Below are 24,626 nucleotides of genomic sequence, written 5' to 3' on the forward strand. Positions count from 1 at the left end.
CAAATATTTGCCAGTAGGAAAGCTAGTGTTAAAATCATGTTGACCACTGCAGTAAAGGGGTCCTTTTATTTTTCTTGATTAATGTTTTGATAACACTGTTTCCTTTTTCAATTCCATGGCTATCATTTGCAATAATCTTAACCTTTATTCTTCTCATTTGACAGGAAATGATTTATTCCTTGTAGCAGTTCATGAACTGGGGCATGCTCTAGGACTGGAGCATTCCAATGACCCCACTGCTATCATGGCACCATTTTACCAGTACATGGAAACAGACAACTTCAAGCTCCCTAATGATGATTTACAGGGCATCCAGAAAATATATGGTAGGTTCCACTGTTCCTGTTTTTCTAATTGTTTGGGGCAACTGGAAGTCATGCACATTTTTTTCCCTTTGAGGTAGAGTCTTTAAGATATAAGACAGAGAAAAATGGAAGAAAAATGTTCTGTCCTATGGGCAATATTCTATCATCAGTCAAGTTGTATTGGCAATTGTCCCCCAAATCTTTAAATATAGATTACCAGAAAGACTTAATCACTGATAGAGCTTTCTTGTTGAGTTTGCTGGAAACTTACACTCATAAAAATAATGTGCACATTTAAAATTTAGGTAGTAGTATATTAAAATAAATAATAACTTCATAAACATAGGTAAAAGTACAAATTGTGACATAATATAAGGAAACTGTTTCCTCCACTGACAGCTGGACTTAGTCTTTAAAATTCTTGTTAATTCTAAGACAAACCACTTTTCAGGGTCAAGAAAGTAAGTTATGCAATATAAGAACGTATTGACCTCAAAGGTATGATTTTTGGGTCAGAATGAAAGTCAACAAGAAAGGCATGAAAGCAAATAAGTGGCTAAGTTTTTATCAACGGATTGCATGGGTTACATTTCCAATATTTCAAACTATATTTCTAGTTTGGTAGTATTGTTTTACTAATAAGGTTTATTCAGCAAATGCAAATTAAGAGAAATGGAGAAAAACTATGATGCATATTTACTGTGACCATAACTTCCTCAGTACAACCAGTGACCTTTGTAAAGACATTTATTTCACATATTATTAAGATTTTGATGTCCATTATTTACCTATAGCAGGTATGCTTTGCTAGATCAAGGAAATGAACCTTTCATTTTTATAAAGATATGTGTGTGCTATTAGTCTGTCAAGTCTGTATCCAGAAGGTATGATTTGCATTTTAAACAGTGTAATTCATGTGCACTAATTTGTTTTTCATTTATTAGTTTTTCAGTTTTAATAGTAAAGTCATAATCATTCTCATAGGGTTAAAGTAAATTTGAAATTGGATTGGATGTGCTGATACATGTCACAGACACAAATCCAAAGAGCTTGGATATTGAGAGAGAGAGATCCATTGACTGTGTATGTCATCATAAATTCCTTATACATGGTTAGCTCAAAGAAGTCTCTTTCTCATAACCTCATGAATTTGTAGTCTAGACTGAAGGGCTGTGAAAGAATATCCATCCCATATCTAAATTTTAAGTGTGAACAACTCTATTTATTAAAGAGAAAGAGCATCAGTCCCTTGAGGAATGATGGCTAACATCTGTTGCAAATTACATGAGTAAACTTTGGCTCGACTTGGAAGCCTTTTTTAAGAAATACTTTACATTAATATTTCACCAGTGGTATGTTAATCAATGGACACTTTAGATTCACTATTTAAGTGAAACACTGGGCTACTTGTCAGGACATTTCATTAAAATAAAATAGTGAAATCGGTAAAGGCTTATAATGGAGAGTTGGAGACATATGTTAGAATAACCTTTGGTTTGCTAGTGTTTATCTTTGGAAATATTTTCATGAGATCAACATCTGTCAAAGTCCAGTTTCCTCTTGAATGAAGTGCACAGTTATGAGTCCAGTATTTATTCTCATACTTCTGTTTTTTCATGAAAAACCTACTTCCAAACAGGTTTTGAGAGCAACTTTCCAACAGTCACTGGGTTGAAGCTATAAAAAAAACCTCAGTAAAAAATAACAAAGAAATCATAGTACTAGGAGCTGAACTCCAGCCTTATTAGGACAGTCCGAGACACCCTTGGCAGCCGTTGGGAGGGTTGGAGGCTTTGTGTTTTCAGAAAATATTCGATCTTAACGACCTCTTAGCTTGCTTAGTCTGTGCCCTCTGCTGATAAGCACTTGTTCTCTGTAGCATATCTTCCAGCACTATTCCAGTTTTAAGTGAGCCAAGCACTGTCCTCATGTTTTCAAAAGGTCCACCTGACAAGATCCCTCCACCCACAAGACCTCTACCGACAGTGCCCCCTCACCGATCTGTTCCTCCGGCTGACCCAAGGAAAAATGACAGGCCAAAACCTCCCCGGCCTCCCACTGGCAGACCTTCCTATCCAGGAGCCAAGCCCAACATCTGTGATGGGAACTTCAACACTCTAGCTATTCTTCGACGGGAGATGTTTGTTTTTAAGGTAGGAGACCATGATTTATTTTTTAAGAGTAGATAAAGTGTCTAGTGTCGTTTCAGAAAACAAGGTCTCATTCATTCTAACCCTACCTTCCAGACCCTCTCACAGTTAAGAGGTTCAAAAAAAAAAAAAGCATCCTAAAAAATACATGCACAAATGGGCGTAGATGTCTAGCAGAAGATTGCTGTGACATTCTATTTTGGGAAAGCACTTATGTCAGCAGGAGCTGAAATGCCTGGAAATGTGAGGTTGAAAAAGTACTGCGTGTTATGAAGAGATAAAATAGCAGAATTTACATCATGAATGGGATCTAATAGCGGTGATTTGCTAGCCAGCTTAGCCACTTCCCAGCGTGCTGGTGCTGTGATGTCTTAGTGTTCGAATCTTAAAATGTCTCTGTAATTTCAGCTGACAATTACTACACTGCTTGTTTGTTTCGTTGTTAATACTGTTTTTGGGGGGGTTGGGTTGGCATTATTTTGTTTGATTATTTTTTCACTTTCTCGGTTTGTTTGGGGTCTAATGTTACCCACTTTAGTTAAATCACTATGAGCACATCGTTTCCACTTGATAGGACTTTTTTTTTCTTTAGCAGACTACTTAATTTATGTTTTTAATTGCAAGCTATAAAATTATTTTTTACACTAAAAAATGTACTTAATCAAATTCTTTTATTCTCAGTAACCCCAATGAACAGTTCGTGAAAAGAGAAAATAGGTAGTAAATATGAGCAAAGTGAATTTATATGTCGCATGAAAATCTCAGAATCAGCTGATTAATTTTGTACAACTGTAAATGCTAATAAAAATTAAAAAAAGAAAATCAGAATGGAAATAAAAAGAAAATTTTGGAATACAAAGTTGTAAGCATATTATAAGAATATTATCCCAATATTTATAAAGGATTCCAGTTTTAAGTATGTTACTAATTTTAGACACAGGTGGTAAAGAAAAGGTTTACTTTATTTATGTGTGTATTCACACATCTGTATATGTGTCTGCTGTTGCTACTGGTTGATGATTCCCAAAGTTACTCTTCAAAATTCACCATTATTCACGTTGGTTCTGTGGTTAAGTCATAGCAACCAACTGGAAAGAAAATGAAAGCAAAATATAGCAATTTGTTTATTCTATATGACCAGGATTTTGTTTTTTACTGCCTTTAGATAAATTTCCACATTACAACATGATACCTTGATAAAATAAAATTTCCATAGTATCACTATTATCTAAGAATATAATTTGAAATCCACCCTGGCTGCATTCTTTCTTTATTATTTCTGTCTGTCTAAACAGACTGGTATTCTCAGAAGAGCATGATCACTACATCTCTAGCAATCAAATTAATTTCACCTGCTTCTCTGTCCGGCATACTGTACTATGCAGAGGGTGAACTGGACTAAGTAACAAAGTCCTATGGATACTGGTTTCTAAAATCAGGAGTATAAAAAAAGCTCATAAGTCAGACTCTATAATGCAAGGCAATAGTAACTACTTTTGATATCATAAAAGTTATAGCTCAGCTTTCTTCCCTAATTTAATATTTTACCTTAGAATCCTTATCATAACTACTTAAGGAAACAGTCCCTAATATATATTTGAAATGTTCTTAAATATAACATCATGTGAAAGACAGTATATTCTTCTCAATAACAACTTTCTTAATATTACACACGTTTACAGTTTCCATATTTCTTGTTCTGCACATAATAAGCATTCATGCTTAAGATGGTTTGGTAAACACCAATAATGTATAAATACAAACTAGCTTTCCCTTCTGTGCACAGATCATATAACTAACTGAATAAAAAAAATGAACATGAATGTAAATATCATTAAGACAAATACAGCAGTTATAACATTGATATTAAGAGACAGTACTCTGGTTTAATACAAATAGAAGTTTTAGCATTTTGAATTAATTTTAAGAGTAGAATTTTCTAAAAATGGTAAATAAATAGGTAACAGACAGTTCATTCCATCGAAAAGATTGGGCATGATATTATCTAATACACAGTACCTAGTATTATAATTCAGATGTGAACAACATGAGATTTAAGTAGAAGGCACAATGGGAGGTTGCCTACTCTTAGTCAATGGCTGTTACAGTCTGGGTAATCAATGTGTGCCAAGTTGAACACTAGGCACATATCCACCATCTCTGAACCCAACAACAATTGGATAGCATTTTTTGTCTTACTAGAAAATGGAAATTCAGAAAACTTAAGTCATTTATTCATTCAATAACTGTAAAGAGCTCTTGAACTAGGTCTATTTGATTTCAGCCCATTGTGCTTCCAACTCAACTTTTTAACTTTGTTATCTGGAAAGTCAGAAAATGTTCCAAAACTAAGTTTAACTAAATATTGTGATGTTATAAATGTTGAAGAAATATTTTTTGTGATCCCTGTCTGTGTTGTTCTAGGTGCTGACAAATTAACAGTATATAAAAGAGGTTAGACTCTTATTTCTTAGAGCTTGCATTCAAGTTTTCAAGGTGAACAGTAGAGTGAGAGAGTGTTATGTTTTGCATGTTTAATGTACTCTACATGCTCTTGTGTTTGAATGTGTTTCCAGGTGATGATATTGCTTTGGGAGGTCGTGAAAACCTTAGGACTGTGGTCTAGCTAGCCAAACGTGAACAGGAGTGAACCTGGAAGGTGGTATTCACTTCTGGTTCCAATCATTAATTTCTTCTCGGCCAATCACAAGGTGAATGAGCCTCCATCTCCTCCTGTGAAACCCCCACTCCCATGGAGAGAGCTACAATGGCATTTCATATCACCATGATGGATTGCATCCCCTGAAGTCACAAGCCAAAATAAGCCTTCCTCCCTTGAGTTGCTTCTGTCAGTGTCTACCATAGTGACAAGAAAAGTAAATAATAGAGAGGACTGCACATATAGGCTCCATGAATGAATGTTGTGGGTACACATGGAAGTCAAAATCTGCTGTGTGGATGACAGCTGGTCTGCTAATTTCTCCCTCTATGCTATACCTATCTAACCCAGATGACCTTCATTTTTACATCCATGTCAATTCCCTATACCTATCCTTCCTGCTTGATAGTCTCTGCCAGTCTGTCTTTTAAACTCCTGTCTCTTAAATATTCCCTCTGTAAGCACACACTTTCTCATATTTTACCCTGTTGATTAGCCTGTCAAATATATTTAGGAATTTTTTGTTTGATACTCTTAACTTATGTAGAGTGATTTTTTAATTTTCTTTATTAAAGCTCTATACAAATTAGAGACTGTTTTATCCATTAATCTTTCCCATCTCCATGATGTGTGCATGGGAGTCAGAATACAACTTGAGGTAAACTTCAGAATCCTTTCACCACGTGGGTCCCAGGGATCATACTCAGGGGTTTTCTGGCTTAATTTCAAATGAGTGTTCCTGCTGTTCTATTCTGTATGTTTTTTGGAAAGATTTTAGTGAGCATTAATATACTTAAATTCTATATGTTTTTAACCAAAAAATGGAAAATCTAGTTTTATATGTAAGGTAATAAATTAAGTTACATTTGTTTCCTTGTTAGAAAGAATTCTTGCTTTACAATAGGAGTTTCAGCATAGTTCCTTTTGTTTGCTAGGTTTCTCTCACAGAAATTAATATCATCTTCTCATTTACAGTGAGTTATACTGGAACCATGTTTCAACTGGGTGGTGTGTGTGTGTGTGTGTGTGTGTGTGTGTGTGTGTGTGTGTGTGTGTTCCATATTATATGTGTGTATGTGATGCGCATGTGTTCTATACTGATGCTTGCATCAGAAAGCTAACCTCTGCTTTATAATCATCGGGAACTGTAAAGTCACCTAAGGCAAGCATTGAGGATCAGAGAAAAATACCAAGGAACTGAGAAAAAATAACAATACCATAAGAAGCATTGTCATTCCCTAGGACTGTTTACTTAAGCTGTCAGGTGTCATGACTGAGGTGACAATAATGGAATCTAATTGTTCAGTGAACATTAGCTTATGCCTTTGGACTTTAACAGAAAAATATTGAATGATTGGTCTTTATCTTAGTGTAAATTAAATTGTGTTTGAAAGAATGAAACAGTAGCTGTAGTGTTTGAAGCTAGAAAATGGAAGAAAGTCATATCATTAATGTAAAAAGACTTGGCTTTCTCAACTGATTAGTTCTCTGTCTCAAGCCCAGCAAGCAAAGGCCAGTGCTAGCCTGAAGAGGCCAGGACAAGAAGGAACTGCTGTCAATGCAGAGTAAGCTTGTGGTTCTAGATTAGGAACCATTTCATAATGTACAGTGCAGCAAGCTGCAATAATATATTATAGAGATTCAACTGTATATAATAAGCTATACCTTGACTGACCAAGGTGTCCTTTAAGAGGAAGCCATTTATCAAGGAATATTTGGTGTTATTTAGCTTATTAATATATAACAGCTCTCTTCTGCTCTGAAATTCTTGTAAGCTCATATACTAGGCCATATTGGCAAACAGCTAAGGTTCTCAGATCTGCTGATGATCCACTAGGTAACTAACACCCCTGCAGGGCCTAGGAGACAGGTGGGCTATAGATGCATAGCTTTGTTTCTTGTGCAAATGAAGCTCAAACCATCCCTTGCCTTCAGGCCTAGTAGCACTGCAGAGCTATTGACTCAGGACAGTAGGGCTTTTTGCATAACCATGTGCAGTAAGGACTGGAGCTGAATTCAAGAGGCAGGCAGAGCCACATGGCCAGAGAGAAGAGAACAGGGAGAATTTCTGTAGATGGTAGACAGAGCTGCATGGCCAAGGATAGGAGAAATCACAGTTTCTCAGAGCCAGGGTAAGGAGCAAGGAAGCAAAGATGGAAGACAAAGGAACAGAGGACAAAGATGAGGTCCGAAGAATAGGAGTTCACATACAGAGAGGAGCTGTATGTGAGAACAGAGCTGAAGCTGTATGGATAGAATTTTGTCTTAGAGAAATAAAGTAATGGATGAAAGAGCATGGTGTACATAGATTCTTTTCCCTCAAATAACCCCACACCAGATGTAGCATCTTCCCCAGGACTCTGGGAGGAATCTTCTCAGGGCAGGCCCCTGGGAAAATTCTGTTAGTACCAGACAACAAACCAAAGCAGATATTGTTGGGGATCCATTTAAAAGATATTTTTCTTCAAGTTTGATAATTTCATCCATATATACAATGAAATATCATAATATCCACTCCCAATTATGGCCTCCAACACCTCACTCTACAGCTTCATATCTTCTTTTTTAATAACTTTGTCCATAGCTCGCCAATAAGGGGTGGGGCTTGGGGAATCCCTGCCCTATTCATGCTGGACTTTCCTGCAGGCTTAATCTTATATGGATAATCATAGCTGCTGTGAGGTTCTAAGTACACTAGCCATGCCGTATCAATACAAGCCTTTCTCAGAAGCATTCCTCCCTCTCTTCTGACTCTTGAATTCCAAATTTTCTGTCCAGTTTTATTTGTATTTAATAAATCAGAATCTTTATTTTCCCATGAATGGCAATCTTTATTGATATTGATATGTGACCATAAATAATTATACTGAGGAATTCCAAATAAATACAAAGTAGAGTCCAATTTCATTCAACAATTTTTTTCTGTTTTATTTGATCATTTTCCTACAAGTGAACAACTTCTTACTGAAAAGGAAAGAAGATGAGAGAAGACATATTTAAACAAGGTATAGAAACATAAGAATTCAGTCTCAAATATATTTTCATAATATTTTATAATAATGTGGTTCAATCCCTCAGTATTTGACAGTGAAACTGAATGCCTCAATCTAAAACTATTTAATCTTCTTTCCTTGTATGATGTTATCATCTTATCTCAAGACAAGACACCGTCACATATAATATTCTCTAAATTAGGCTCCTACTTTTCCTCCTTGCCCCACTTTGCCCCTCCCACCTCGACTGTCTGTTGCCAATACAGTGTGTGAAGTGTTATTTTAAGGCTATGGATCTCATCACTGGGCTGCTTCAGCAGAAGTCCTTTCTCCTTGGTTCAGAACAAAAGCCAAGACTTTTTCTCTTCCCTTGAGGCTTTAGACCAGTCTTCTCCTTCCCCTGGGATTGGTCTCCTCTCTCTCTGACTTTGCTCTTTCATCCCCTCAAGCCCAGGAACTTTTTTTCTATCCTGTAATTCCTCTAGTGTGCCAGGTACTCTTGGGATTGCACGTTTTTGTCCAATAGGAATTAACCACTTGTGGATCTCTGCTCCCCTGTGTTCAGCAGCTGAAGGCAGTGCTCATTCTTAATTCCCATTCTGAATGGTGCTACCTAGATATATACATGCCTGAGCATGGGCACAGCATGTGAAGAATCTCAGACAATCCTGCACATCTTATACTATAGAATTTCAAATCCTGAAATGATGTGATTGGTTTCTTGCACTCAGACACACACACAAAAAAATCTCTGTCGTCGTCTTGTTGTTAGACTTCTTTCCATTCCCTAAGAGAGGGTCCTTATTTGTCCTGAGATGGGATGATCCTGCAGTCCTTAGATAGTAGATGATAAATAGTTAAATTCCACTTTCTAACAGCTCCAGACAAGGATTTCGAGTAACTTAGCCACTGCTGGACTGCACAGTGATAGAATATAGTAGGCAATAAATACTTGTTAAATACTTCAGAACTTACCTCCCAATCTACTACAGAAAAGAAATTACATCAAAAGTCTGGAGTAAGGAAAGGAAATGCTAGCTATTGAGAAACAAGACAGAAATAGCATAGTTAACTATACAGTTGGTTCAGTAGATCAAATTTGAATTGTATTTGAAATGGTATTTATTTTAACAATGAAATAGGAATCTGTCTAATATTCTTGAGCAAGGCCATCCTAATTTTTGCATCATTCAAATATTACTATATGTACAGCCAAATCAAGCACCAAAATTACTGCTTGTGCATGTATGTATGTATGTGGGTATGTACACAGTAGTGGCTGTTTCTCTCTCTCTCTCTCTCTCTCTCTCTCTCTCTCTCTCTCTCTCTCTCTCTCTCTTTGTGTGTGTGTGTGTGTGTGTGTGTGTGTGTGTGTGTGTGTGTGTGTGTGTGTGTGTGTTTGGACTTTGTGTCTGTGGGTACATATACATGTCTATACCTGTGAAAGCCAGAGCTCAATGCCAAGTATATTCTTTCTTGCTTTCTACCTTATATTCTGAGATAGCCTGTCCCTGAACCCAGACACCATCAATTTTGCCCAGTGAGCAAGCCAGTGTGCTCCAGGGATGTTCTGTTTTTACTCCACAACACTGGGACAGTAGACACATGGTATGGCACCCAGCTGTTTACTTGGATGCTGGAGATCTGAACTTACATCCCCAGGTTTGTGAATCAAGCATCTTACCAATGGAACCATTTTTCCAGTCTCTTAAATTATCTTTATCTTTGTAAAGTAACCTGTACTCCTACGTAGAAGATGGCTATAATCTTTATGGTATACAGGAAAGGAGGTATACATTTTTTTACTATTGCTCTTACTATCCTACGAAGTAAGTAGTCAAGCCCCATTTGTTGGGCAGAGAATCTAAAAAGGGTTCTTCCAAACATCTAAAATTACTCCCAGGAGTGTGTAGCACAGACTACTCGTAGATTCTGTTTAGTCGAATATTAATTTGGTACTGCCAGAGTATCACCTAGTAATGGGTATTAAAATCATGTCTAGGCTCACATACAACTAAAGTTATGATGATCTAAGCAGGAAATTAATTAAAATTTCATTCTGGTACAAAATCATAGTGTTCCAAGTATCTTAGGCAAACCTTTGAAGAAACAGCCAAAATTGAGTGGATGCTATACTTTTATGTCAATATCAACTGGTTTTCAAGATTGTTGTTGTAGTCATTCTTGGTTTATGATTTCCTGTTGTAATGGTTTATTATTTCTGGTCATATATATATATATATATATATATATATATATATATATACATTTCTCAGAAGGAATGTGTTTGTACCACCTGACTTCCCAAACTCTAAGTCAAAGATTTTAGTGAGTGTAAGAGTGCTAAGCTTATATTTGGATACTAGTCTTAAAGAGACCAAAACTGCATAGCTGTATAATATATAATTTAATATGTGGCTATGGTATATATTTTGAAGATTAAGTTGTTTTATCAAACACATTTTATTTTGGTAGAAATAGGTATTGCTAAAATCCTTTTCATTGTGAGGTGAGCAATGTCTTCTCCTAAGGTCTTAGTGACAAGCTGAAACACAATTTCACCAAAGTTCATTTTGGCAGAGGTAAAAGAGTTATTTATAGGGGTGTGGGGACTCCTTTCCAGCTGCCATACTTGGTAAGCTTTATCTAGTAGCAGGGATGACAGCTTCACTATATAACCACATAGATGGAGTCTCGACTCTAGACCTTACACACATACACACGTGCACACACATACACACATACACATGCGCACACACACACACACACACACACACACACACACACACACACACACAAACAGGAACCCACCCACCCACCCACACAAATGCACATGCAAACACACTCACACACAGGCCTATGCACACGTACACACACATTTGTTCTAGTCTCTATGCCAGGTCATGTATGTATGAAGTTGTCAGTTGGTAGGAGCAGTTGTATACTCAAGAAGAGGCGGAGTACACTGTCAGCAAGTCCAGCTGGGAAGTCCCTCTGCAGGGACCACAGCCTAAGACTGCAAAATCGCAAGTGCTTGGTTCAGAGGACAGTCACTCACGACAATATGTAAGGACAGAACCATTCTATCTATATTGATGTTAACTTCCTGGCTGTATTTAATTCATGTAAATTCATGTCAAATATAACTTTTTTTCTGATTCATGTGTTATATATTCTATAATCTGTTTATATTGAAAAATTTCACAGGATATGCTCATTTTCCCAATTCATGGTTCAGAACACTTATATTCATTCATTTAATATAAATAATCAGCTTAGTTTTGAGTTTTTTACTAAACATGTAAAATATAATTTTTATTGAAGAATTCTTCAAAATCATTCCTCCTAAATGTTAATCATTTTTACTTTATATTCTACATGTTTCAGTCTTGATCCCTTAATGGTCTGATCATGGAATCCCTCTGCAGGCATGTGGCTTAGTGTCTGCTGACCGGCTTTTGGGAGATGATAGCAGATGAAGGAAATGAAGCTCATTCACTGTGGCAACCATAAATAGATAGCTTCCTTTAGAGGGAATGGGCACAATTGGTAGGTGGGAAGGGTGTGTCTTGTCCCATACACCCTCTCTCTTTCCTGATTGCCAACCTTTGCGCCCTCAAATGTTCTCCATACTGCTCTTCTCAAGCTCATGACCAAGTCACGATGGACATGCCCGGGATACCATGACCTCAGATTAAGCTTTCTTCCTTTTTCGCTGTCAGGTAATCTGTCCCTGTGATTTAAAAACATATATATATGCTGAACAAAATTGCTTATATTCTGTAAAGCAGGAGTTAAATTTTACTGCTTTTATGCCCACTTTAAGTATAAATTAGCTGTGTTGTAATCATCACTGCAACCTTCAGTTATTTAAAATTATTTGTAAAAAATTGCCAGGTCTTTCAAAAGTTTTTAGAGCATTTATTTATCTTCACAAGATGGTCATATGTGTGTGTGTGTGTGTGTGTGTGTGTGTGTGTGTGTGTGTGTGTGTGTGTGTTTGTGTGTACATATATATATTATATATATATAGAATACAATATGAATAAAGCTATAATCATCACCAAATTATGCAGCTTCCTGAAAATTTCCTTGAAAATCAATAGAAAAAATAAGCATTTACCCACACAAACCTTTGGAAAGGCAGCTAGAAACACAGAGGTTTTACAAGAACACCCCAGTAATCAGTTAGACTGAACACATAGGAAACATTCCTTGGCATCACTAAACCAGTCACAAAATTTAGCTTACATGGAAATAATGTGGTATAACTGTGGCATTCAATAAATATTTATTTACTGAATGATATTTTTGCTTATACTCTTTATTCCCTGAATTTGAACTCCATGAGGAGGGTTCTCAGCATTCTTATTCAATATGCTATTCCCAATACTTAGAATAGTTTTTGCAATTAGCACATATTTTTTCTTTAAAAGAGATTATTATTTGGGATATAAAAAACTTTAATTATGTAAATTAAAATGAATTAAATAAGGGGAAGATTACAATGTGTTGGCATGGAAAAACAATATTGGAAAATAATTACTCTCCCACATTATTCTACAAGTAATAATTGTAATTCTAATGGGATAGGAGGAGGGGAGTTCTTACTTTTCAAATTTTTAATTGATATGTAGACAAGGTAATTTTAATAGTGTAAGTCTTCTGGCAGACTTTCATTCCAAGCTCTATCCATCATCAATCCCCTACATACCATGATTGATTTTTTTTTTAGTTCTCAGTGTGTCAGAATGAGTGCTTTGCCCACTGATATTTAATGTTTTATACAGTATAAGAAAATGTCAAATGAATATGTAGCAATCATATCAGGGGGAAACACAAATGCTCAGCTTTCTTTCCATGGCTACAGCTGTTCTCTTGCTACTTATATAGAGATGCCTGATAAGCAAGATTTGAAAATTCTGCAAATTGTTCTCTCAAATAAGATCCCGACTTCAGCAGCAGGAAAGAGAAGGACTAGATATTGAGTGGGTAACCAACAGTTTCTGCAGCTCTTTCTAAATATTCATGATTTCATGAAGTTCCTGAATTGTAGCTATTACGATCAGATAATTTATAGAATTCATAATGAATAAAAGAAAGTAGTATTTTTAGCCCAAATGATTCCTACAGATTTTTTCTCAGGTCCTTAATATCATACACCCAATAATGAAATAATAATATATGTAACACCCATTTAGTACCCATGAGCCACTAGACACTTTCTTTTAAAATGTTTTAAATATGTTGCCATACATAGACTACACATTATGTAACAACAAAAGGCCTCAGAAGGCTAACTGTTTCCAATGCATATTCTTAGAATTCTAGAGAGCTTCTTACCACTGAAGACCCTATCTTCATTCTTACTACTTTTGTTTTGTACTCAAATAATATAATTACATAGTTTTATTACTTTTTTATTTAATTCATTGTGTGATATGTATATGGGTGTGGGTGTTGTCCATGTATGTGTATGTATAGTCATCAGTAGGACATGATGTGCATGTCGAGGCCAGATAATAACTTGTGGACTAAGTTCTCTCCTTCCACTGCATGGGTCCAGAAGGTCTAGCTCAGGTCATGAGACTTAATGGCAAGCACCCTTACGAGGGCGCCATCTTGTCAGTCCTGGGTTTATTTCGTTTTTTGTGGGGTTTGAGTCCAACTATGTTTAAGAAATGGCAATATTTTTAATGGTAGTAAAACATAAAATGTCTAGAAATAAACGTATTGTAAAGGGTGCAGACCTTTCAAAGAATTCAAGTGAAAGTTTATTGTATAAAAATAACCCCAAATTAATTTTTAACAAATAAAAAGATCCATCCAAGTTTTTTTGTTCTGTATTTCTCTCATGAGCACTTAATGGCTAAACCTATATGTTTGTTCCTGCATTGATTAAAGTGACAACATCCTGAACACCATACAAGTGATCATTAATGGGAATTTGTATTAGACAGTTGAATGCAGTGTAACTTTTAAATACTGAGGTTATTCTAATATATATATACGTATATATGTTTATTTATATGAGTTATAAATCAATATTTTAACTCTGTTGCTTCAGAACAAAACATTGAGATACACAACACAGTTACTCAGACATGTAGGAGTGCAATCAGTGGAATGGATACAGGATGGACTAAGCAGAATATTTAGGGAGGAAAAGTAAATTACCAGGAATATGAGAGTTCAAATCTGCAGCTTAGGTGTTTAGACATCTGTGTTGTAAATACACATATGATATATTAATGATAGATGTGTTTATATTTGTATATATGTACATTTATATAGGCAAGACCATACCATAAGCAAAAGAAATAAGATTCAATGACATCATGTTATAACCAAATGAGAACAGTTATCTCTTGATTACAAAATTGAAGTTATTGAGGCTCAGAACATACTTAATGGTATCATGCTCACCTAGAACATGAAAGCCCCTGTGCTCAATCCCTAAATATGCCAAAAGCAGTAGTGATCATTTTAGGATTCTATTACTTTTGTTGTGGGTTTTTATGGGTTTTATTGCTCTCTGTCCTAAGGGGGAAAAATGTAGAATCTTATACTTTTTTAAATAGAATAGTTTTAAGGATTACTCTGTGGTTTTCTATGTCTCAGGACTAATACCAATTATTGGAGTTAACTGAACATTGTTGCAGAATTTGAGAATTAGATACTGCAACTAAAAATAAATTAAGGTGTCTTAAATAAGGCACCTTAGTTCTCCACTAAGAATGAACAATAGCATGCAGGTGGTACTGCATAAAATATGTGTTACCACAGACAGAAGAATTTGTATATTTTCCAAGTTAATAAGCTATGTAGTAATTCACCTGGAAAATAATAAAAGTAGATACATTTCATTATATTTTAGATAATAATATTCATTGATGCTTTCTTGGTAGAATAAACTTTGCAAGGAAACCCAAATTGTCTAGTAGCATAGTAACAGCATAGGAAATTATAATGCATCAGCAGGTGGGAATATATGTAAGGCTTAGCAAGAAGGGTAATTGTAAAAATAAAAGTATCAGTTAATGAGAATGGTGAATATAATATGGAAAACAGCAAAACAGAAATAGTTACACATCTCATTATTGAAATGCATGCTTTTGTAAGGCACTTGAAAGACTATAAGAAAATAAAGGCAAATCTTATGAAAGGATTTTACATGTATACAATTTCAGAATGTTAGGTTTATATAATGCCCCAACATTTAGTGGCATAAAACAGCTTAATAACTATGAAAGTTGTAATAGATTAAGAAATGATAAAGGACAGGGGAATCCGTGGCTGATATGTGAAATTAAGTTAATTATAAAATAAAAATACATATAAAAAGAGAAATGATATAATTTTCAAAATAGTATCAAAAAGCAGAAGCCATTAATCTATCTATTGTCATTTTCCCTTAGACCATGACTAAGTTGGCTTGGATAAAATCATGGTGATGCATTACAGTAATATAATTTAGTTCAACTAGGAAAAAATCCAATTAAATGAGATTCTACATTCACCAGGGTTTCGTCTCAAGTGGCAATAGTTTTCTGTGAATCAATCTAGCCAAATATTTTGATATAATCAGTTTTCCTGTTGTTTTGACCACCAAGGTAAGAATTTATTCTGTTCACTAAATGCATCTTAAAATCATGCAGAATGACAAGACATTTAGAAACCTATCGAGAGAGTACTGTTAGACTCTGCAATGTAAGGAAGGCTGCCGTGGGAGTTTGTCAGCTCATCCAACAGTAGCACACTGCAAGCCATGTACATACCTGTACGGAACAGGAAATGCTCAAGCAGTTGCAACGATTGCTATGGTTGTTGTAGCTACTTATGGTGGCACTGTTCTAATTGTTACTAGTATTAATCTGGGATAAAACACAGTATTAGACTTACAGTGTCTGCAAAAGGTTCTGTGTCAACTCCTGAAGCTTTTGATTACTATGCACTATTATGAATTTGTTTTTACTCTTTCCTTCAAGATAATGCTGGCTATCCATGAAATAATCATTAGAGATTGGGATCTGGTCTTTTTATCTTTTTTACTCCCCATTCTATCCCTGGGGTAGATAATAGCCCAGTAGACAATACATCAATATCTAAGGTATAATGTATGACAGAAGTCCATACATCAAGAGATGTGTCTGGAGGCTATTTTATCTGTACCTGTCAGAACAATCAACATCAGCCAGGCCCAGAGGTTAGAAGGTGGTGATGCATTAAGAAGACAGTATGGTTTTCTATAGAAACCAAAGCACTGGAATTGAGAAATGAAGGAAAGAGTGCTTCATAAATGATCTCACATACCATGTTGAAAACTTAAGGCTTTATTCTACATGTCAGGAGTTCCTAGATGAGAGTAGAAAGAGTGATGTAGATGAGAGACTGAGTAGGACAAAGAGACCAGCATGCCATGCAGTTCTGGGGTGGACTGCCCAGGGCTCCAAGGAGGAAGCACGGTCCTGTGTGCGTAATGATGGACGGAGTTGGACAAAAAGACCTACAAGCAGACCTGGGGCAGTCTACCCCTGGCTCCAAGGAGAAAACGTGGAATCACCTGGTGCTTTGCGGTGCCCAGCAGGCATGCACTGTTATGGTGAGCAAATGTGTGGTGTAGTGTGAGAGAGAGACAGAATGCTTTGGGCAAACTTTTTAAAATATTTTGTTATATACCTACCCATCCAGTTTTCCCTATTGGAGAAGTATATGAAACATAGTTCTTTGTATATTGTTAAATTTATTTATCTGTTTGACTAGTCTTGATTCATCACTGTGTGTAGGTTATAGTAGAGTGAACAAGTTTAGACTCTGAACAGCTATGTGACAGAAAATTAACCTGTAAGCCCTCAAAGGATAATTTCAATGACCTCCAATTTAGGACTCTTACCTTTAAAGTGTTACCAGTTTCATGGCACAAACAAGTACTAATCAATGTATCTGAAAGCAAATTGTATGGTTTGAATAGAAAGAAAATGTGACCTAGTTCAATAAAAGCAAAACAGTTAATTGTTCTGTGTGTTTTTAAAACCTGGTCAATGAGGATATGAAGCACCTCTGGGGAAGTGTTACTACTCTTCCTTTTTAAAATATGTATCATTTTAATAAAGCATGAATGCAGCAGAGTTCAGTGAGTTCTTTGTGCAATACTTGGAAATTATTGAATATTGGTGAAATTATTAAGGCCACTCCACGTAGTTAAAAGGAGATTTATTGAACCTTAGGATGTTTTCTGAATCCCACAAACTGGCCATCGGTGTCAGAAGTGACAATGATCTCAGAAACTCTCCCTTCTAACTTTGTAGCAGGACCCTAATGCTTCTCAGTTTATAATGGCAGAATTAGAATCCTAGAATCCTGTATCCTTCTTTTCATAGTTTGGTTAGTTCTAAACACTCGTCATAATCCAGATTCTCATTTTTTTCAGCTCAGTGTCAGCTCCACATTTTACATTGGAAACATTTTAATATCTAAATATTATTAATATTTATTAATATAGTATAATCCTAATACTGCCTTTTTGAGTCTGAACAGCATTGAAATCTCTTGGAAACTAGCAGATTTGCTTATCATTGATTCTCAGTTGTATGCTGGAGGAACTGGGGGAATTGGGTCCATGTACCAAATTTCTTTATTAATTTTTAGATTTATTTTATTTTTAATTACATTTATGTGTTTGTGTATGTGTTGGTGCATGTAGATGAATTTCTAAATGGTCTTATTAGTCTTATTGAATAAAAAACAGAGAGCCACGTATAGGGATGAAAGCTTTAGAGAGATCAGGGAAATAGGGAAAGCCACTAGCCAACCTTATCTCACCAACTCTACAGCTTCCAAATGTGAGTTACTTCCTGTCTACCCATGCACATATGCCTTGCTGTTCTGCCATTTGAATTGCTCTCTGTCCAGCTACATCACTTCCTCTTCCTGCCCAGCTCTGTCACTTTCTGTCTTTCTGTACAGACCTACAGACCTCCATGGTTAACTAGTGTTAAAATTAAGGTGTCTGCCACCACACCTGGCTCTGTTTCCAGTGTGGCCTTGAACACACAGAGCTCTTGCTTGCTAAGTGATAGGATTTAGGATTAAGGGCATGTGCTACCACTGCCTGATTTCTTTGTTTACTTATAATGGCTGGCCTTTTTCCTCTGATCTCCAGGCAAGTTTTATTTATCAAAGCACAAATAAAATATCACCACAGATGCATGCATGTGACTGTACATGCTTCTGGAGGACAGAGAGGGCTGGTATCACAGAAGTTTATAATTTCCCCATTGTGGTGGTAGCTGAGCTATGGTTCTATGGAAGAGCAGAAATGTGGAAGAGCATGAATCTATATACAGAAAAGGTCTTTCTTTGTGGTTCTTCATGTTTGTAGGGTCAGCTACTGGATAGCCTGAGGCAAAAGAAGATTGACTTTGAATTTAGAGTGAGTGGCATAAATATATCTCATCAAACAAAGAGGGGAAGTGGAAAGGGAAGAAAAGAGGAAGCAGGGAGGAGAAGGAGGAAGAGAAAAAAGAGGAAGAGGAAAAATGAGATGGAGGAGGTGCAAAGGGAAGAGGAAGGTTTAGATTTTTGGTCAAATTATTAACTTAAGACCAACATTTTTATTTAGCACACAAATTATTTTTTCATTTGAATAATTTTATTTAAATGGAAACAATATTTTTATTCTTATTATTTATAAAACTATTATCAATAAAAATTATTAAAAAATTGATTTTCCACAAGGAAATACCAGAAGGTGATGTAACACTTTTGAGTCTTCCACTGTAAGGAATATATTCTGTGTATGTGCAGAGTGGAAATGGAACCAGATTAGGAAAACAGACTGGGCATGGAAAGGTCTGACTCTGACTGGAATTGATTTTTAGAGGCAGCATCTTCACATTTCAGAGTCTGGGAGATCCTCTCTCTCCACTAGATACAGTTAAACAAGATTCTTTCCAGTGTACAAATATCAGAATTTAAGAGCATGAGTTTTTTCTAGGTCCCGCTGATGGATGAGTCTGGTAAGGAAACCTAAAAATCAAAAACAAAAAGAAATGACATCATCCACATAGCTTCACATTTAGACTGCTCTCTGGAAGGAGTGTGACTTCCATGTGAGGATCCTGTGTCTCGGGATCACTTGGGTCTCCACGTTCTGGGCCATTCTCCTCTTTGACAGCAGCTGTCCCTGTTAGCAGTGCTTAGGCTGACTGGAGTGACACACCCAGGGCGTCAGGTGATGCCCAGGAACCTACAGCCTGTGTCCCTTTCTTGTACTTGTTTTTAAAACCCCAAAAGACAAAAAATAAGATGGAGACTTATCTAGAGAATCAAAGGAGCAGAGAGAGCATGATAGAGTTTTTAAAAATAATGCAATGGCTATGAACATTTAAATTCAAAGTTTGACTGCTGATGTACTAGTGTTTATAATACAATACACCCAAGAGAAATTTTGTAGATTTTTGTAATACCTAAAAATTTTGTAATTTTTAGAAAATTATTTTTACAGATTTTTATCACAGATCCATATGTGTATTATCAAAACTTAAAGCTCTTGAGAGTAGGCAGCTGAATTTAAAATTCAGTTTTTTGTTTTTGTTTCTAATTTCAGCATGGCAATTCAGTTCATTGAAAGTTTCTTCTACAATAACATCCTAGGATCCAGAGAAACAGCGTTCAGTCAGGCACATTAATACCTCTTCATAAAACCTCATAAATATTTGTAGTATAATAATGTAGTATATGTTGTGCATTATATAAATACAGGTAAATAAATATCACATAAATATATAAAATATACATTTATAAGTATAATATATATGCTGTGTCTAGTATGTAGTAAGATATTAATGGGCACAATATATTTAAAGTAAATAAAAATACACAAATATACTGCAACCATGAAATTCCTTGTATAAACTCAAATGAAGTTGTCTGTCAAACAAGTTTGCACCAAACTCAAGAAACAGCTTCCCTTCTTAAAACTGACTCAATTTAAGAATTGTAGATAACGTGTTATTGGCCTATAAATGAGTATTGAGCATCAAGGTAAACAAACATGTCTATTTAAAGGTGTAAACAGTAAAGCACTGTGGTATAAAGCTTAAGCCCATTCTGCTTGGCTTTGTCATGCTAGTGGCTTACAGTCCACCCAAGTTCCTATTGCTTTCATGCAACATAGATTTGGGCAGTGGAAAAGAGTTTATTATTTAATTACATCATTCTCTATAACCACTGGTTTGGAAGTCTTTTGAGTACTCAACTAGGAACCTGATGATGAGGGTATTCAGGAAGACACTGTCAGGGACACCTTTTCTTGGTCATAATGTCATTAGATAATCAGGCATAGATTCATGATTCAGAGATATACTTGAATTTGAAGAATGCTGTTTATGAGAGTAGAAAGTCACCTTAGAAAACAATAGTCATTAATTAGTCACGAGAGATTTTCTGTTCTTATACACCATTCAGATTGTTAAATTGGATAGCTACTTGTGGGTTTTCTAGACATTTTAGCAGTTTGGAAAATTCATAGCTATTCTCACCTTGACTGGTGTTTGATAGCATTAAAGAATGCCTGAAATCACAATTTCTAAATAAAATAGGTTTATTTGATGCAGTCTAGTCCAGTGAAGTTCAGGGTAGGGTGGCATACTCTGACAAAATGTGACTGGGTAAGCATGTGTGCTTCAGAGAGAGGAGTGAACCTGCTCTTGTAGGAATCAGCTCTGCCCCACCCCCTAGAAATACATTCATCCCAGTTAAAGTCTCCATCTGGACATGGCTTTCTCAACAAGTTTTCCTGAGGACTACAGGAGCAAGCAACAGTCTAACTGTGTAACATGCCTGTGTTCACTATTATTGTATGCATATAATGAAAGAAGCATGCAAATCCCCTTTCCCTCGCTGATGTAGGTGCTATTAGGGCCTGAGAGGTGGAGAACTTCACCTCATCACACAAGCCCAAAGTCAGAGCCCAGAATCAAAACTGAGAATTCAAGGCTCCGAGAGACCCTGCCTTGTCTCTGATACATATTGTCAGTGGGGACCAGAAATTTTAAGAAATTTATTTGTATATTTCAGATTATCTATGGCCATAATAGCAATAAAATTGAATTTTTTCATTATGTTTTCAAAGCAAAATTAATAGAGCTTTAAAAATAACTTAGCAAATTGCAGCCTTTTCCTTTACACCACTGAGATCAGCAGCGGTAAAGCATTAATGCACTTTAAAACCTTGCATTTTGATACCTAATCAACTTTGTCTGTAACTTCCTAACTGCACAGCCCACCCTGAATTATGTTAAAGCTGTATGCATCCATAATATGGAAATTACCAGGAAGAAAAAGTAAACCTTTATAAGTGGTTAGGAAGGCCATAGGAAGAAAACTGAAATCCTTGGACAAGCAGATTCTGTAGGGACTGACATTCCCTTAAAGGCATTTTTCATCTTGGCACCCAGAGAGGCTTAGCATAGCAAACAAGTAAAACCGATTAATGGCCATTGCAGTTCAAGGGACGATAATGGACTTTCAAGAGACTGAGAAAAACAGTGAACACACTTCCCTACTGCTGACCAGTCAGTTTGAAATCATGTTTGTAAAGTGTTTGCTGGAGGAAAGAAAGCCATGGTGCTTCTGAGATGTGCTGATCATCAATATCTTCCTCTCATTTCTCTGGAAGCTGCAGATGACAGGACCAGAAATACTATGTAGGCTATTTTATGAACTCCCCAAATGAGACCTGCTTAACCCTGTTCCATAGAATCTAAAGAGTGTCTAGAACTTAGTAAGAGAGGGAAATACAGTATTTTTTCCTTACCTCAAATTTTGTAATTCTAGTCCATAAATGCATTTGAAAACAAAGCTGTAAGTTGTCTTGACTCTAAAAAGAATGGAGAAGAGTTAACAGAAGCCTTAGTTGCTGGCTTTCACTCTTCTAATTCATTTCAATAAGTTTGGGTGATCACAGTTAACTCCTTTATGAATTCATGTACAAGTTAACAACATAAAAATACTTTCACTCAATTACTTCAGTAGCAATATTTGTCAGTGGAGCTGTCATAATCCAACATTCATTTGCTGTTTTCAAGGATTCTGTTGGAATATGTAGAAAATGCTACAAGAATGCAGTTATTTCAGGGCTCATACATGTTGGGGGAAGCAGAAATGAATGTGAGTGTCACACCTGAAATTATACCATGGTGCTTCCCCCAGTACCCCACGATATGTGGTTATATTACATGTGGAATAATGAGTCCTTTCTGTTATTGCCAGTAATATGCTCTGCTTTCATCTCAGACCAAGACAGGCCTGCCCTATATTAAATATGTGTCCTAGCATCTCATGTTAATGTGAGTCACTTGGTGAAAAGTCTGCAATGACCTGTAAAGATTGTTTTCTTAAAAGTCTTTACACATTTCAAACAGGAAACATTTGTAGTCTTGTTGAAATTTCTAATGTATACATACATAAAAGGAAAAAGTGAAAATGCATTTAAGTTTGTATTTCATGTACAACTTTAACCCAGTCACTCCTTAACAGAGCTTGACCCCACAGCATGTGTACACTTCCTGTCTATGTAAGGGTTCAGTTGATCTTCTCTGCCTTAAAATGTGTAGTTGGGCTGTTAAAACAACAACAACAACAACAGTTACATGCCCTTTAAAACTTAATTGCTTTTAAAATATTTGCATTAAATTTAATTTACAAACCTGGAAAAATGACAAACTGTGGATACCAAAGAATATTAACCTTCTGTAAGTCAGAATTGCACTGTATTTTTAGACATTAGGTCAGACAGGGCTAATGATGTGGGCCATTGGCAGAGTGCATGCTTGGCATCTGCAACACCTATATTCAATCCACAGAAACAAATAAATAAAATAAAGCAACAAGAAGATAAACATGAGTATGGAGGACCTCAGTGTTGCACAGCTGGGCATATCTTTCCTGGCAGGTAGGTTTTATGCTTCATAGGATTCACAGCTGGACAAGACAAATGATGCCTTTTCTCCCTCTGCTGCCCACTCAATACCATGCAGTGGTTTCAGTGCTAGCTAGCAGGGAAGGGATGTTCAGCTCGGTTACAGTTTTCTTTCTCTATAACTTACAACCAAAGAGTGTGGTATCTTCCATAATATATATAGTCTTATCCTCTAGTTCTGGTGAGCAACCAAGAGGATGGACAAGAGCTTGTGTTATTGGGTGTGTGGGGGTGCTTCTGTAGCCTCTCTGACACACTCATAAGAAGGTATCTAATACATGGGGCTGGGAGTTTTGTTCAGTAATCCACTGAACAGTCATTTAGTGTCTTACTAGTGTCTAGAAGCAGCACTATCCAACCATTCAAGATAACTCTACCAATCTCCCTTTTGTATTTTTATATACTTATATCCATAAATAAAACCACTCCCGGCCTTAAAGAAGTCTCTCCTTACAATGGAGCGTGGTAAATGCAGAGACTCACAACTGCCCAGGTTGCAGAGAATAAACAATGGATAGCAGTTCAGACCCAACCCAGACCTTTGTACCACCTCCTCTTTGGCTCACAGAATATTCTAGGAGAATAGATGAGAAATATAAAATGAGGGACTTTAATGTCATTCTCTGGACTTAATAAAAAACATTACAGTCATTAACTCACTATAACTAGTTTCCTGCACTGGTACCACACAAGAAAGGCCATCAGCAATAGTAATGGAAGAGGGAGAGGCCCAATAGGCCTTATTGTTTACCTCTGAACTTTTGGCCATTGATAGGTTCTTGAAAAGGGGAAATCACTTTCTTTTTTAAAATTTTTTTTATTCATTTTACATACCAGCAACAGAATCCCCTCTCATTCGTAAGAAGAAGGTAAATCATTTTCTTTAGTTTACCCAGCAAGCTCCAGTAAATCCCACCCCCCAACTCATGGACTCATAGACATGCCAGCTATATAACAAAACAAAAGAATAAGACATGAACACTGGAGAGAGATTGGTGGGAAGGAGGGGAATGGACTAGAGGGATGAGGTAAGAACGGTCAGTGTGCATACATACATACATGTGCACAATTGCCTAAGAACAAAACAATTAATGAAAACAGCTTTTTAAAACAATGAAGATTGTTTTTGAGATAATTTGAACAGACTGAAAATCAATGCTTTTATAGAAAAAATAAATTACATTTAGTACAAATCTCAACTTTGTATCATTCACTTTTGTATGTACTAAAAACGTGGAATAGGTTTATTGTTGTTTATTGGTCTACATGCTTGGCAAAGCTGGAAAATATAAACAATGAAGAGGAGTGCAATAAAACATAGGAAAATGATTTCTTTCTTTCCATTTTAACCCTAGTAGTGGTATATATGGTTGTCAATGTAATAATTAAATGAATTTTTAGTAAGTTTCACAAGCACCCAGAGATAATTATGATGAGTATGATGGTTATCATTCTAACCATCTACAATAATTTTTTTAAATGATGGTTAAATTATGACTTGTTTTATTTAGTTGTAGCATATTGCACACCATGAAC

General features: G+C 36.1%; 1 protein-coding gene across 1 annotated transcript in view; it reads left to right on the top strand.

Moving 5' to 3' along the window:
• Positions 1-24,626, top strand: part of Mmp16 (matrix metallopeptidase 16) — a 260,706-nt gene that overhangs the window by 185,920 nt on the left and 50,160 nt on the right. Inside the window, exons 5-6 of the mRNA XM_052718656.1 lie at positions 165-326; positions 2,247-2,458. Coding sequence (XP_052574616.1) covers positions 165-326; positions 2,247-2,458 — 374 coding nt within the window. The remainder of the gene's footprint in view (positions 1-164; positions 327-2,246; positions 2,459-24,626) is intronic.

The sequence above is a fragment of the Peromyscus californicus genome, unplaced genomic scaffold (genome assembly GCF_007827085.1).
Source record: "Peromyscus californicus insignis strain IS unplaced genomic scaffold, ASM782708v3 Scaffold_5__1_contigs__length_169319896, whole genome shotgun sequence".
Classification (NCBI taxonomy): Eukaryota; Metazoa; Chordata; class Mammalia; order Rodentia; family Cricetidae; genus Peromyscus; species Peromyscus californicus.